Here is a 16729-nt window from a genome sequence, read left to right as displayed (position 1 = left end):
TAAATTTCTTTCAGAAATAGAACATATAGGAAAGATCCAAATAAATCAGTGGTCCTTTAGCAAAAAAAAGAAACTGTGAGTGTAGTAGTCAAAAGAATACAAGAATCTGATAAGGGTACTTCTTTACTAGATTTAATTCGGTCACAGGATAAAGACGGGGACACTGAAATTTTATCTTCGTTAGAATCAGTGCAGACTGATAGTGGAGATAACATTTATTGTAAAAATATTTAAGTTCAATGGGTTACTTATTTTTAGAGCCCTTTGTCATCAAACTTCCGACTCTTGTCTTATTTGTTTATAGAACAATTCAAAAGGAAAAGGAAAACCTAAACTAAAGACTGGGTGACTCATTTATGTGATATATTTTAGCTTAAGAGCTTTAGTATTTTCTAGTATAGGTTTGTCACTTTTTGAGTTGATGACAGGACAAAGAATGTCTATTCTTCTATCTTTTGAGATTAGCACACTTAATTATGAACTTCAGAAGTTTGCTGTACAAAATATAGCCTCACCCTTGTTATATTTAAATAGAAATTATATTTTGAATAAGTTTCAAATTCTGAGTATGTTAAGAAATGTATTCCAGGAACCTTAGCGACTGTGAGTAACCTTAGCGACTGGGAGTAGCCTTAAGCTGGATACACACTATCCAACTTTTGTTGGTAGATTTCCTTCAGATTTACCTTTTCTATGTAGTGCAAGGGCCTGCCAGATTGCATACAAATTGAAAGTGTTTAGGTTTGACCTCATATTATATAGTTTTGGTAAGTCTGAAGGAAAAAGTCTTCAGAAAATCTTATAGTGTGTATGGCCCATTAGCGACCAGGAATACCTTGTGACATTGGGACTGGGAGTACCTTAGCGACTCAGGAGTACCTAGCAACTGGTGAGCACCTTAGAGACCAGGTGTACCTTTGATTTTGTATCAGGGGAGATTGAGGTAGTGAAGATAACAAATAGCAGGCCGTTATCCTAATTATCCCCATAGAATAGAGGGTAATAATGTCTGACAGGATTGGGGAAGCCACTCAGTGCACTTCTTGCTGCATGTATGCGTTCCTTGATGCACCAATCGAGGATGAATACTGCTGTGCAAAATGTTAGCGACTTGTTTCTCTGTAAGCCCAGATCCTGGATCTAGAAAACAAGGTGGCAACATTGCATAGCATCAACAACCTTGAAAGGAGCTTGGACATTACCCAGTAGGTGCTGGCAGGAGCCAGCATAGAGGAGGGTAGAGACGCAGGCACCAAAGGTAGGCAGTTGGGTGACAGAAGGAGGGGAAGAGGAAAGAATGCTAGGGAGGCCAGTCCTGAGTTGGTACACCCCAACAAATATGCCAAGTTGCATGATGATGGAGATATCAGCTCAGGAGTGGCAGTGCAGGAGCAGGCACCCTCCCCCAGGTGCCAGGGGAGCGGCGGATCCAGAAAGGAGGGGGGCCAAGACTCAGGAAAGGTTAGACAGGTTGTGGTAGTAGGGGATTCAATTATCAGAGGACAGAGGGGGCAATCTGACAAAACTATTGTGGTAGCTGAACGGTATGTTGTTAACCGGAACTCGAGTTCGGCACATCGTGGATCGGGTGGACAGATTATTGGGGGGGGGCTGAGGAGGACCCAACAGTCATGGTGCATGTAGGCACCAATGACCAAGTGAGAGGAAGGTGGAGGATTCTAAAAAATGATTTCAGGGGCTTAGGGAAAAGATTGAGGTACAGGACCTCCAATGTGGTTTTCTCTGAAATGCTGTCTGTACCTCAAGCCACACCAGAGAGGCAGAAGGAGCTTACGGAACTGAACAAGTGGGTGAGGTACTGGTGCAGGAAGGAGCGGTTTGGGTTCCTGGAGAACTGGGCTGAGTTCTCAGTCGGCTATCGGCTCTTTAGTAAGGATGGGCTGCACATTAATAGGGATGGTACAGCTCTGTTGGGGAGAAAGATGGCCACAGAGCTGGAGGGGCTTTTAAACTAGGTGTTGGGGGGAGGGCCCTGAGGTAGAGTCAGTTAGTTGGGAGCAAAGTACAGAAGGTATTATTGGGGTCAGCAGCAACAGTAGAGCCGTAGCGGCAACCAATGGGGGATCTGTGCGGACAAACCTCAGACCTATCAGGAATAAACTTAAGTATAAGTCTCTATCCACTTCTAGAAAAACTAAGAGGGGTATACACAAATGCCAGGAGCCTAGCTAATAAAATGGATAAGTTGGAACTGTTAGTACATGAGGAGGACATAGACCTTGTGGGAATAACAGAAACTTGATTCGATCCCTCGCTCGACTGGCTGGCCAATATCCAAGGGTATTCTGTATATCGGAAGGACAGGGTAGGAAAAAGAGGGGGACGGGTATGTCTCTATGTCAAAAATAATGTAAGGGTGGTAGAGAGGAGTGACATTATGGAAAGAATGAGTACGGAGGTAGAATCCGTGTGGGTAGAACTCCAAAGGGAAGAAGTAAAGGGGAAAGTAATAGTGGGGGTAGGTTATAGGCCACCCAACCAAAGGGAGGAGGTAGAGCTGGCATTTCTATCACTGTTGGGTAACGCGGCAAAGCTGGGGTCAGTCATAATATTGGGGGACTTCTATTATCCTGACATTGACTGGGAAGAGGGGACTGCACACTCACTAAAGGCCCGTCTTTTCATGAATATCTTACAGGACAACTACATGTCTCGGTGGATTCTCCTACTAGAAAGAATACAGTGCTAGAGCTTTTAATTACTAATGACACGGATGTAATCTCAGATGTAGGAGTCCGGGACAACTTGGGTTCTAGCGATCACAGGATGATCACATTTGGCCTAAATCACAATATAGCAAGGCAAGAGGGGAACATAAGAACCCTAAACTTCAGAAGGGCAAACTCTCCTGAACTGTGCTCAATAAGAGAGAAAACCCTAGGAACACTGACCTCAGAGGAAAAATGGGAATGCTTTAGGAACATATTAGACAAAAGCATCTCACAGTGCATTCCTAAGGGAAACAAATTTAGAAGAGCCAATGCCAAACCAGGGTGGCTAAACCGTAATGTAAAAAAACTTATTAGGGGGAAAAAAAATGGCCTTTAAAAGATATAAATCGGAGGGGACTTCATCAGCTTTCCACCAATACAAGGAATCGAATAAGAAATGTAAATACAAAATCAAGAAGGCTAAAATCAACTTCAAGAGACAGATAGCAGAGGAAAGTAAAAGGAACCCTAAAAAATTATTTAAATACAGGTATATCAATAGCAAAATAACGAGGTCATGTTGCACACATAATTAACGATGATGGGAGGATGGTTACAGAGGACACAGAGAAGGCAACTGTGCCAAATGCTTTCTTATCCTCTGTCTTTATACAGGAAAAGGAGGGGTATACTGACCATGACTGTATGGTTAGCATACTTCACAGAACATGCCGCTATGGCTAACAGAGGGTGAAATCATGAAAAGGCTTGATAACATTAACACAAAGAAATCACCAGGAACGGATGGCATACATCCGAGAGTACTCAAAGAACTCAGTAAGGTTATATCTAGACCACTGTTCCTGATCTTTGCAGATAGTATTTTGAAAGGAACTGTACCAGGTGACTGGAGGAAAGCTAACGTGATACCAATATTCAAAAAAGGGCAGAGACATATCCCGGGCAATTATAGGCCGGTCAGCCTGACGTCAATAGTATGTAAATTACCGGAAAGGATGAAAAGAGACTATATCCAAGAATTTACTAAAGTCAACAGTATCATCAGCAGTAATCAGCACAGGTTTTCAAAAGGACGTTCTTGTCAGAACAATCTGTTAACATTCTACGAGGCGGTGAGCTGTGAGCTAGATAGTGGGGAGACCTGTGGATGTGGTATATCTGGATTTTGCTACGGCGTTCGATACAGTCCCCCACAAATGCTTTATTTACAAAATAAGGTCTGCAGGCATAGATCACAAGGTTTACTCTTGGATAGAAAACTGGTTAAAGGGGCCTGTCCAAAGAGTGGTAATAATTAACACGTACTCAGACTGGACTAGAGTGGTAAAGTGGGATCCCCCAAGGCTCAGTACTGGGACCAATTTTGTTAAATTTATTCATAAATAGCATTGAGGACGGGATCACTAGCTCAATCTTAGTTTTTGCAGATGACACAAAATTAAGCAGGACAATAACTTCACATTATGATACAGAAATCTTACAGAATTACCAGAGCAAATAACAGAGTGGACAACTACATGGCAAATGAGGTTTAATGTGGAGAAGTGTAAGGTATTGCACTTGAGGACTAAAAACAAACACAAAAACTGAATTTTTGTAAAATCTTACCTGTAAAATTCCTTTCTCTGCGTCCTCCGACAGTCGCCGCCTCCTCTAAGTCATCACTGTTGGGTATTGACTTCCGCTCCGCAGGAGTAGCTAGGCATAAAGATTTAGTCAAAAGAACAAAGGCATTTGAATATACACACCCATGGGGGCTGTCCCATAAGGTCAATACCCCCCTGCAGTGACCACTCCCAACTCAGTTTGGTAGCAAAGCAGTAGGTAATAAAGAACCCCAAAAGAGGGGCGGCGACTGTCGGAGGACTCAGAGAAAGGAATTTTACAGGTAAGATTTTACAAAAATTCAGTTTTCTCTTACGTCCTCCGACAGTCGCGGCCTTCTCTAAGTCATCACTGTTGGGATGTCCCAAAGCAGTATAGACATGAGGGGTGGGAGACGCAACCGTAGAAAAGGCAACGCAGTACCCACATCAGAGAAAGGAACCTTACATGCACAGTAAAGGAACCTTCTGGGCAACAGAAAAAAACAATGCTCAACAGGAGCAACAGCCCAGGAAAGCAAATACCAACAGCCAGGGACCCAGAAAAAAACAAGGGTCCATTATGGTACTGCCGCACTGAGAACCTTGCGGCCAAAGGAGGCATCAGCTGATGCCAGAACATCTACTTTGTAGAATTTGGAAAAAGTGTGCACCGACGACCAAGTCGCAGCCTTGCACACCTGGGCCACCGAGGCCCGATGCCAATAGGCCCAGGACGCACTCACAGAACTGGTAGAGTGCGCCTTAACAGCGAAGGGTGGAACCCTTTCCTTCAAGGTGTAAGCCTGTTCAATGGTCTGTCTGATCCATTTGGCAAAAGTCGCTGCAGATGCAGCCATGCCCTTCCGAGGCCCCTCAGGAAGGACAAAGAGGGAATCCGTTTTCTGAAAGGATTCCGTAGACGACAGGTAAACCCTGATCGCCCTGACAACATCCAAGGAGTGCAGAGCAACCTCCTTAGGATGCTTAGGCTTCGTACAAAGCGAAGGCAGGACAATGTCCTCATTAATGTGGAACTCAGAGACCACATTAGGAAGAAAGGAGGGATGCAGATGCAAAACCACCTTATCCCGGTGAATCACCAAGTATGGAGAACGGCAAGATAACGCTGCCAGTTCCGACACCCTGCGAGCCGAAGTGCTCGACACCAAAAAGGCAACCTTCTTAGACAGCAGAGGCAATGATATATCCCAAATGTTTTCAAAGGGAGCACGCTGTAACACGGACAGAACAAAGTTCAAGTCCCATGGAGGTAAAGGCTCCCTCCGGGGAGGGGCCAAATGTCGCACATCTTGAATGAAGGTGCGAACCAGAGAATGGGACGCCACAGGGCGTTGGAAAAGAATAGCCAGTGCGGACACCTGGCCCTTGATCGTGGCCAGCGCCAGGCGCTGATCCACACCAGACTGGAGGAAGGCCAAAACTCTCGAGTACGAGCGAGGGGAGAACCTCCTGGACTCACACCAGGCAAAATAAGCCTTCCAGGTACGGTAATATATTTTACCAGAGGAGGTTTTTCTAGCCATGACAAGGGTAGGAATGACCTCAGAGGAGAGACCCCTGTCCCTCAGGACCTGGGTCTCAACAGCCAGGCCGTTAAAGCCAGCGACTGTAAAGCAGGATGGAAGATCGGACCCGGAGACAGGAGATCTTCCCGCATTGGCAGCCGCCACGGATGCGCCACTGCCAGGTGAACAACATCGGCGTATCAGGACCGGCGTGGCCAGTCCTGAGCCACCAGAATCACCAGGTTCGTTTCTGAGGCTAACCTCCTGACGCTAGGCAGATTAAAATTGAGTTGGGAGTGGTCACTGCAGGGGGGTATTGACCAGATGGGACAGCCCCCATGGGTGTGTATATGCAAATGCCTTTGTTCTTTTGACTAAGTCTTTATGGCTAGCTACTCCTGAGGAGCGGAAGTCAATACCCAACAGTGATGACTTAGAGGAGGCGGCGACTGTCGGAGGACATAAGAGAAATACGCATTAGGGGGGGACCTCTGAGGGAATCAGGAATGGAGAAAGACCTGGGAGTCTTAGTAGAAGATAGACTAAGCAATAGCATGGCAGAATATTAGTATGCATACGGAAGGGGATATATTCCAGAGATAAAACTATAATCCTTCCACTTTATAAAACTCTGGTCCGGCCACATCTGGAGTACTCTGTCCAGTTCTGGTCACCGATCCTCAGAAAGCATGTGCTGGAACTTGAAAGAGTCCAAAGAAGGGCAACTAAGCTAGTTAGGGGATTGGAGGACCTAAATTATGAGGAGCGTTTACAAGCGCTTGATTTAATCTACCTAGAGAAGAGACGCCTGAGAGGGGAAATGATAGCAATTTACAAATACCTCAACAGTGATCCCAGCATAGAAAAAAAACTATTCAGTCGCAAGGAATGTAAGAGGACACAAGGTCATACAATGCGATTAGAGAAGCGATTTAACCTCAGGCTATGCAAGGGGTTTTCTACAGTGAGGTCAATAAGATTGTAGAACTCTCTTCCACAAATGGTGGTAACTGCGGGCAGTATGGCTACTTTTCCAAGACTCTTGGACATACATCTCCAAGATCAAAACATTCAGGGGTATGGGAAATGAATACGTCCGCACACACCTACACAAGTTGAACTGGATGGACTTTTGAAATATTCAACCTCAACTACTATGCAACTATGTAACTCAAGTTACGGTTAAGAATTATAGATCTGAAGGTACTTGGGATGCCAACTGGGAAGGCTCCCCTTTGTTATTCTTATGTTAATTGGGACTATAGTTTATTTTTGTTCAAAGAATGGGTAAACAACGCAGAAAGGACTATGAGTCTAGGATGGTACATATTGATCAATGAAAATTACTTAAGAAAAAAACATATAATATTTTGGAAAGAATTTGATACTTGTTTTCATTTTCTCTTCTAGATAGGTCTTTAGTTTCTAAGTTTATAGAAAATTATTTTATTATTTTTTCTGGATTTTTGAATTCTACTATGACCATAAGACAAGCACAACTAAGCATCTATTTGTCACTTTTTTTTTTGTTTTTGCTTTCATCATTACTTCCTTTCTAATTGTGTTACACAAGAACTATCATTTTTTGGATGGACTTCAACATTTTCCTCATATGGACTTGTTTCATAAGATACTTTCGGTGGCCGAAATTTCAGTGCATCCCTAATATATACAAATGAATATGGCAAATGAATAATGGAGAATGCTTGGTGTGAAAGATAATGTATAAGGGCTTATATTGTACAAATCATTTAGTTATATTTTAGTTATAGAAATTTTCTGAGATGGAAGAGATTTTATTATTAATTTATATTTTGGAGCAATACAATTTAAAAAATCAATGATATTAGTTACTTCTTCCTTACATTGAAATAGAAAAATAGTTATACGATATGGTCAAAGATCAAGAGTTTTACAAAAAGTTAAACAAATTTATTAGATTGATTGATATTAGGAAGAAAATCTTTGATGATATTACATCATTTGGATGGAAAACTAACTAAAATGAATAAATAATATAATGACTTATAGTCTCTTGATGGAATGAAGAAAAATCACAGGAAAATCTCCGGGTTTTGTAGAATTGCTTATGTACAATATCGGACATCCAATTTTATTATTGTTTATTATATTGTTTGTTATATTTTGTTTGTATTGTAAAAACAAAGAGGATCAGATACATTTCTTATTTAGGATAAATGCACTTTTATTAGATGATTATAGTACATTGAGAGGGAATTGTTAGAGATTTAGAGTTTAATATTATTTTAAATGATAAAAGTCTCTGAAATACATATGAATGTTATAATGTAATATGTTAGTTTTTGAAGGTTACTTCATTATGTCTTTGTGAAGGACAGAGAAGCCATGTATGTATTTCTATTCGGAGTTTCTATGTCAGTATGTTGGGTGGAGTTATGTCTCAACTATAGATTGAAACCATTTATGCAAGAGTGGGTGTTTATACTTGGAATTACTACCTTCTTTGGACACATTTTTTGCTGACATTGTTTTTACATATAGTATAAAAGACAACTATATCTACAGATCAAGCAGAGATGAGAAAAGAACATCCTAAACTCTGAAGACACGTAACACCTCTCTCTCTCTCCTTTTGATGTGTGAAACGTTTCTGTTTTGATCTGTTTCGTATGTTTTGCTTTACTTTAAGAAAATAAACAACTTTTCTGGAGTATCGTGACAGTCTATATCAAAGAAGGTACCCATCAAGAGTTCCCCCTCTTCCAGTCCTTTCCTGCCCTCTCCTCCATACACAGAAGCCGTGCTAAAGCTTCCATAAATGAAAAACGCTCTATAAATGGGTGAGGTGGACCTTTCCTTCATCTTCCCGTGCTCAAGTAACATCCCTTGGGCTTTTACCTAAACTTAGGCTTTAACCTTTTACTTAGCAATTATTGCATATAAAATATACAGCACCACAAATACCTGTTCCTGTGCTAAAAGGGCTTTTTTCTTCATCACTTTCATAGCAAAGGTTTCGCCAGTCACTTTCTCTTTGACAACATGTACATCTGCAAAATGGCCTCGTCCAATTACATTCTTGACTTCAAAATCCTTCACACTAGGCTGAAGCTCACGCAATTCTGCAACAGTGTCCGAATCTAGGAGGAGGAATAATATTAAAGATCACTGCAAAATGTTACAGTCCAAAAAAAAAAAAAATGCTTGATCAAGTAAATTGTGGATAATGTTTACCAAAAAAAACCAGCTCCAGTTGAAAAAAAAAAAAAGAGCAAATAAAGCAAAAACATTTGGGAAAAAACTGTTAATTTGCTTCCCCTTACCCTACACCAATGAAAATGATGCAACCATGAAAAAACTGGGTTTTTGGAAGAACTTACCATAAAATCAGTTTCTCTGAAGTCCATTGACAGACGCAGCTTTCATACTTCTTATCCATTGGGTTATGCTGTCCCCTGCAGGAGTAGTTCTAGGCCGGAAAAAAACGGAATTTTTGTAAAATCTTACCTGTAAAATTCCTTTCTCTGAGTCCTCCGACAGTCGCCGCCTCTTCATATTCGTCACATATGGGGTATTAGACTTTGCTCCGAAGGAGTAGCTAGGCAACAGAATATGTTAACAATAAAGCTTTAACATATCCCACCCTCAAGGGGTGGTCCCCTCAGTCAATACCCTCCTACTTCCTGCAACCATATCTCAGTTTTAGTGGAATAGCAGTAGAGTATACATTCAAACCCCAAAAGAGGGGCGGGGGCGGCGACTGTCGGAGGACTCAGAGAAAGGAATTTTACAGGTAAGATTTTACAAAAATTCCGTTTTCTCTTACGTCCTCCGACAGTCGCCGCCTCTTCATATTCGTCACATATGGGGACGTCCCAAAGCAGTGCAAACATGAGGGGTGGGAAACGCATCCGCGCCGAAAGGCAACGCAGTCTCCACATCAAAGAAAGGAACCTTACCAAAGGAAGGAAACCAGCTGGGCAACAGCAAAAATAAGTGCTCAACAGGAGCAACAACCCAGGAAAAGACAAAAAACCCAGGGGATACAAAAAACTATCCCAACAGCCAGGAGTCCCCAACAAGGGACCCTAGGGAACAGCCGCACTAAGAACCTTGCGGCCAAAGGAAGCATCCGCCGATGCCTGAACATCTACTTTGTAGAATTTTGTGAAAGTGTGCACGGTCGACCAAGTCGCCGCCTTACACACCTGGGCTACAGAAGCCCCATGACGGCAGGCCCAAGACGTACTCAGAGATCTAGTAGAGTGCGCCTTCACAGGCACAGGGGGAACCTTCCCCTGCAAGGCATAGGCCTGTTCAATGGTCTGCCTGATCCATTTGGCGATGGTAGAGGCCGAAGCCGCCATGCCCTTCCGAGGACCCTCTGGAAGAACAAACAAGGAGTCCGTCTTACGAAAAGACTCAGTCGATTTAAGGTAAACCCTTATCGCCCGAACAACATCCAGAGAGTGCAATCTCATCTCCTTTGGATGTTTAGGCTTCGTGCACAACGAAGGCAAAACAATATCCTCGTTAAGATGGAATTCCGAAACTCGTTTCGGCAGAAAAGAAGGATTAGGTCGCAAGACCACCTTATCCAAATGAACAACCAGGCACGGAGACTTGCAGGACAAAGCCGCCAGTTCCGACACTCTGCGAGCCGAAGTGATCGCCACCAAAAAGGCGACCTTTTTGGACAACATAGACAACGAGATCTCCCTGATCTGTTCAAAAGGAGCACGTTGTAACACAGATAGAACGAGATTCAAGTCCCAAGGGGGCAAAGGATCCCTCCTAGGAGGAACCAGATGCCGCACACCCTGAATAAAGGTGCCAACCAAGGAGTTGGAAGCCACGGGACGTTGAAACAGAACGGCCAGCGCAGACACCTGACCCTTTATCGTAGCCAGCGCCAAACGCTGATCGACACCCGTCTGAAGGATAGACAGCACACGGGAAACCGAGTACGTGCGGGGTGAAAACCCCCTGGACTCACACCAGGCAAAATAGGCCTTCCAAGTACGGTAATAAACCTTCCCCGAGGAAGACTTCCTCGCGTTGATCAAAGTATGAACGACCTCTGGAGAGAGACCCTTCTCCTTCAGGACCTCGGTCTCAACAGCCAGGCCGTCAAAGCCAGCGACTGTAAAGCAGGATGGTAAATCGGTCCTTGAGACAGTAGATCGTCTCGAAGAGGCAGACGCCAAGGGGCGTCGACCGCCAGATTCACGAGGTCTGCGTACCAGGACCGGCGAGGCCAGTCCGGTGCCACAAGAATCACCGTGCTGCGTTCCGAGTGTAACCTGCGAAGGAACCTGGACAGCAACTGAATCGGTGGAAACGCGTACATCAGCCTGTACTGATGCCACGGGGCCACTAACGCGTCCGACGCGTCTGCCTGAGGGTCGCGCGTCCTTGCCACGAACCTCTTCACCTTGTAGTTGAGGCGAGACGCGAACAGGTCCACATCTGGAAGACCCCACTTCGCGCACAACATCTGGAAGACAGCCGGGTGGAGAGACCATTCCCCCTGATCCAGGGTCTGGCGACTCAGATAGTCCGCCTGCCAGTTCTCCACTCCCGAAATGTGAACCGCCGTTATCGCCGGGACATGAGTCTCGGCCCAAGACAGAATGTCGGCCACTTCTCGAGCCGCTCGGGCACTCCTGGTGCCCCCTTGGTGGTTGATGTAGGCCACCGCCGTGGCATTGTCCGTCTGCACCCGAACCGGGCAGCCCTGCAGCCGGTCCGTCCAGCGATGAAGACAGAGCCTTATCGCACGCAATTCCAGAATGTTGATCGGGAGGGAAGACTCCCCCTCCGACCAGGTCCCCTGGGCGGACAGAACGCCCAGAACACCACCCCAGCCCGACAGGCTGGCATCCGTGGTGATTACCGTCCACGAGATCGGACGAAACGACTTGCCCCCGGACACCAACGGGGACTGGAGCCACCACAGAAGGTTTTCCCTGGTGCGATGACTCAACGAGATCTGAAGATCCAGAGATTGAGGTCGCCCGTCCCACCTGGACAGGATCTCCGCTTGGAGACCCCGCGTGTGAAACTGCGCGAAAGGAATCGCCTCGAAGGCCGAGACCATCAATCCCAGACATCTCATACACGTCCGCAGAGACGAGTGTGGAACGTCCCTGAGGGACCTGACTTCCTCCTGAAGAGTCCTGAGTTTGTCTTCCGGCAGGAAGACCTTCGCCTGCACCGAGTCCAGTATCATTCCCAGATAGGGGAGACGAACCGACGGACTCAGTGTCGACTTTGGAACATTTATCGTCCAACCAAACTCCTGCAGAGTTTGCATCGTGACAGACAGGTCCTCCTCCAGACCCTGTCTGGTCGCAGACCGAACCAGAATGTCGTCCAGATACCCCAGGACAGAAATGCCCTGGGCCCTCAATAATGCCAGAACCGGTGCAAGCACCTTGGTGAAGACCCGCGGAGCCGAGGCGAGACCAAAGGGCAACGCCACGAACTGGTAGTGATCCTCCGCAATGGCAAATCGAAGGTATCTCTGATGACCCTCGAATATGGGGATGTGAAGGTACGCATCCTTCAAATCGATGGAGGCCATGAATTCCCCCGGAACGAGGGCAGCCACCACCGAGCGCAGGGATTCCATGCGGAACTTGCGAACCCGCACAGAGCGGTTCAGAGCCTTCAAGTCCAGAATCGGACGAACCTTGCCCTCCTTCCTGGGCACGGTGAACAGATTGGAATAAAACCCCCGAAATCTGTCCCGATGAGGCACCGGAACCACCACTCCCTGAGCCCTCAGGTCCCGCACCGCCAGGTGCAGATCCCGCAGGCGCTCTGGAGACAGTTGAAGATATGAGGGAAAAAATCTGCTCTCCGGTCGAGAAACTCGATCTTGTAACCAGATCGAACGATTTCCAGAACCCATCTGTCCCGCACACGGGCCAACCAGGGCTGAAGAAAACCGAGCAAGCGTCCCCCCACCCCAAAACTGGGTGAGGGCGCCCCTTCAGGCCGAACTGTTATGGGCTGCAGGTCCGGATTGGCCGGACTTCTGTTTCCCAGACCAGGGCTTCTTCTGAGAGCCTTGGCCTTTGAACGGTTTGCCCTTGTAGTGCGGCCGAAAGGCACGAAAGGACCCCTGAGGGGGCCGAAAATTAGCATGCTTCTTCCCAGAAGCCCCCTTAGCCTTGGGGAAATGGGGCAAGAGAGTGCTCTTACCCCCGGTGATCCCCTTAATCAACACATCCAGGGACTCCCCAAAAAGGCGAGACCCATCATAAGGCAGATTGGCTAAGGTCTTACGTGAAGATTGGTCCACCGACCAACATTTCAACCAAACCAGGCGGCGAGACAACACCGCCACGCTGTGCACACGTGCAGCCAACGGAATCAGGTCCAGGTCCGCATCACACAGATACATGACACCCTGGTGGATCTGATCCACCATATCCAGGGTCGCCGCCGAGGCCGAATCGGCCACTAGGACGCGCCTAAGCATCTGCGTCCAACTTGCGATCGCCTGGGCCGCCATGAGAGAAGCAAACAGAGCCTTAAGCATAGAACCCGTAACAGAATAAGTATGACAGGCAAGAGACTCCAGTCTCCTATCCGTGGCATCACGGAAAACAGGGGAACCCTCTGCAGGAATCGCAGTGGCTTTGTTCAAAACCGCAATTGCATGATCCACTGGCGGAGGCACACACCACCGTTCATCAGTGGCAGGCGAGAAAGGATAACGCAGCTTGAATTTACTTGGTACCGCAAAAGGCTTGCGCAGATCGCGCCATTGATCCTTAACAGCGCGCTGAAAATCAGCATTGCAGGGAAAAACCTGCGGCGTCCTGCGTTTCCTCTGCGTCCCATAAGCCGCCAAGGCAGCGGGGGGGACACACTTCGTCCTGCAAACGTAGCGTCTGCTTAATGGAAGCAATCAACTCATCCATGATTGCAAGCTCTTCAGGCGAGCCAGGGGGAGAATTATCAACCCCCTCAACTTCAGCCTCTACCTCAGACCCCACTAGATCAAGAGAGGAGCGGGACCCCGATAAGGAGGTCCCTGCCAGAACAGCCCCATCACCTTCACCCTCAGAATCAGAGGACAGAGCAACTCTGGGCCGTTTAGTAGATTGAGCAGCCACCAGCATTTGCACCTGGGCAGCAAGGCCAGCCACAATAGTGGCTAAATCCCCCCCTGGGGGGGAAACAGCGATCCCCTGGCTTTCCACCAATACTGTAGGAAACTTGCCCTCCTGAGAATCCATTGCCCCTGTAATGCCAGACAACCAAGGGTTAACTGCCCCCTTTTAGCAAGCGCGGCAAGCGCAGCCCACCGCACCACACTCAGGCACAATGAGACCCCCACAGGGAATATACAAACTGAATACAGGCAATGGATAGCAAGAACAGAAGGATAAAACCTGAGGAGACCCCGCTGCTGCTGCTGCTGCCTCGATCGGTGTTCCTGGAAAGAGGAAGTGATGCTGCCAGGGCGCTCTATGTAAGCCTATGGAGGCTACAAGAAAATGGCCGCCGTGCATGTAAACCATGCGGCCGGAGCGGGCGCCGGTAAAATGGCGTCGTTTGGCGCCGAAAACGCCGCTCCACAGTGCATAAAAACACACACATTACATCCCAATATAAGGATACATGTTAGATCGCCGCAGCGATCGCTGTATATGCCCAAACATGCCAAGAAAAAACATGCCCCACAGCACACAGCTTCTCACACTGCCCAGCCTGACACACACAGTGTCATACAGCTCCCCCCCCCCCTTGCAGCCCACAGCATGCAGCCGAGAGATAGGGAGACAAGCAGTGTGATTAAAGGCAGGTTACACAGTCCCAGACTGAGACCCCCCCAGACAGACAGGTCCCCACATAAATACACTTACCTCACATGGCGTGGGGAACCCGCACAGGCGAACAAGCCGCTGCACATGAGGCAGGGAGAGTCGCAATTCAAGACGCACACAATGGAGGTTAAGAAACCGCACAGCGTCCGGTGAGGTAGCCACCTCACCAATCATCCCTGCACCGAACAGGGATGGGTTGTTCACTGTGCCAGGAGCGTTACCTGGCTGAACGCTCGATGGCAGACTGGGAAGCCACTGACCCACGACCTGCGACCAGGGGGATCAGCCCGAGACCCAGTCCGCATGATCCTCTTCGTCCGAAGAACTAACTAATGCTGACAAAAATAACAGCTAAGTAAAGATAGAGAGAAAACTCAAACAAAATATTAAAAAGAAGAAAGAGTCTGGGACAGAAAGTCCCAGCACAGAGAGAGCCAGCCACTCCTGACAAGCTAGACATTAAAACTGAGATATGGTTGCAGGAAGTAGGAGGGTATTGACTGAGGGGACCACCCCTTGAGGGTGGGATATGTTAAAGCTTTATTGTTAACATATTCTGTTGCCTAGCTACTCCTTCGGAGCAAAGTCTAATACCCCATATGTGACGAATATGAAGAGGCGGCGACTGTCGGAGGACGTAAGAGAAAGTAAATTTCCACACCCATGGGGCTGTCCCCACAGGCATAACCCCACACCCTCTGCTCCACCAAACCAGTTTTGTTGTAAACAGTGAAGAAGATACAAAAACCATCTCCATAACAGAGGGGCGTTGCTGCGTCTGTCAATGGATTTCAGAGAAACTGATTTTACGGTAAGTTCTTACAAAGATCCAGTTTTCTCTATTGTCCATTGACAGACGCAGCTTCCATACTTCTTGTCCATTGGGACGCCCCAAAGCAGTGTAGGCATGAGGGGTGGGAAGAACACAACCAGATAGTAACGTAAACTTCAAAGGATAAACTTAGCCCACTGGGTAACATGAAGCTCAACCAAGAACAACAGGAGCTCACCCAGGAGAAAAAACCCCTAAAGAGAAATAAACGATTCGCTTATGAAACAGCAGCCTGCAAAACCTTGTGGCCAAAGGAAGCACCCGAAGATATCAACAAATCATCCATGTAGAATTTTGTCAAGGTGTACACAGACGACCAAGTCGCTGCTTTACAAACTTGCACTATTGGGGACTGCTGGCGAAATGCCCAAGAGGCACTCAGAGCTCTAGTAGAATAAGCATTCACAGGAAAAGGAAGAACCTGACCCGTGAGTGAATAAGCCTAAACAACCGTCTGCCTGATCCATCTGGATATGGTAACAGCAGACCCAGCCAAACCTTTTGAGGTCCTTCAGTAAGCACAAAGAGAGAGTCTGATTTTCTAAAAGACTCAGTTACCGTCAGATAAACCCTTATCGCCCAAACCACATCCAGAGAATACAAGGCAATTTCCTTTGGATGTTTAGGCTTAGGACATAAGGAAGGCAACACAATGTCTTCATTGAGATGAAAATCAGACACCACCTTAGGGAGGAAAGACGGATTAGGTCGGAGGACCACTTTATCTCTGTGTACCACCAAATAACGCGAACGACAGGACAGTGCCGTTGACTCAAACACTCTGCGAGCAGAAGTAATAGCCACCAGGAAGGCAACCTTCTGTGACAAAGAAAGCAGAGAAATCTCCGTAATATTCTCAAAGGGAGGCTTTTGAAGGACAGACAGAACTAGATTGAGATCCCGCGGAGGCAACGGGGATCTCCTCGGAGGAGCCAGATGACGCACCCACTGAATAAAGATGCGAATCAAGCTATTAGAAGCCAACGGATGTTGGAAGTAAATAGCCAAGGCTGACACTTGGCCCTTGATAGTGCCCAAAGCCAAACGCTGCTCAACCCCTTTTGTAAAAAGGCCAAAACCCTAGCAATGGAAAACAAGCGAGGATTCAGCTGCAGCGATTCACAACAATAAACTTACGATTTCTACGTACGATAATAGAGCTTTCTGGACGTCCATTTCCTGGCCTTCAAAAGTGTAGGAATCCCCAAATCAGAAAGACCTCTATCCCTCAACACCTTGCTTTCAACAGCCAAGCCGTTAAAGCGAG

At 46.8% G+C, this 16729-nt stretch overlaps 1 protein-coding gene across 2 annotated transcripts in view; it reads right to left on the bottom strand.

The window, feature by feature from the left end:
* Window positions 1-16729, bottom strand: part of CIT (citron rho-interacting serine/threonine kinase) — a 429539-nt gene that overhangs the window by 356643 nt on the left and 56167 nt on the right. For both annotated transcript variants that reach the window (XM_082258872.1, XM_082258873.1), the window contains exon 4: window positions 8752-8927. In XM_082258872.1, the coding sequence (XP_082114998.1) occupies window positions 8752-8927 (176 nt within the window). The remainder of the gene's footprint in view (window positions 1-8751; window positions 8928-16729) is intronic.

This window comes from Pelophylax lessonae (genome assembly GCF_965119305.1).
Source record: "Pelophylax lessonae genome assembly, chromosome: 1".
Classification (NCBI taxonomy): Eukaryota; Metazoa; Chordata; class Amphibia; order Anura; family Ranidae; genus Pelophylax; species Pelophylax lessonae.
This window is presented reverse-complemented; position numbering and strand designations above follow the sequence as displayed.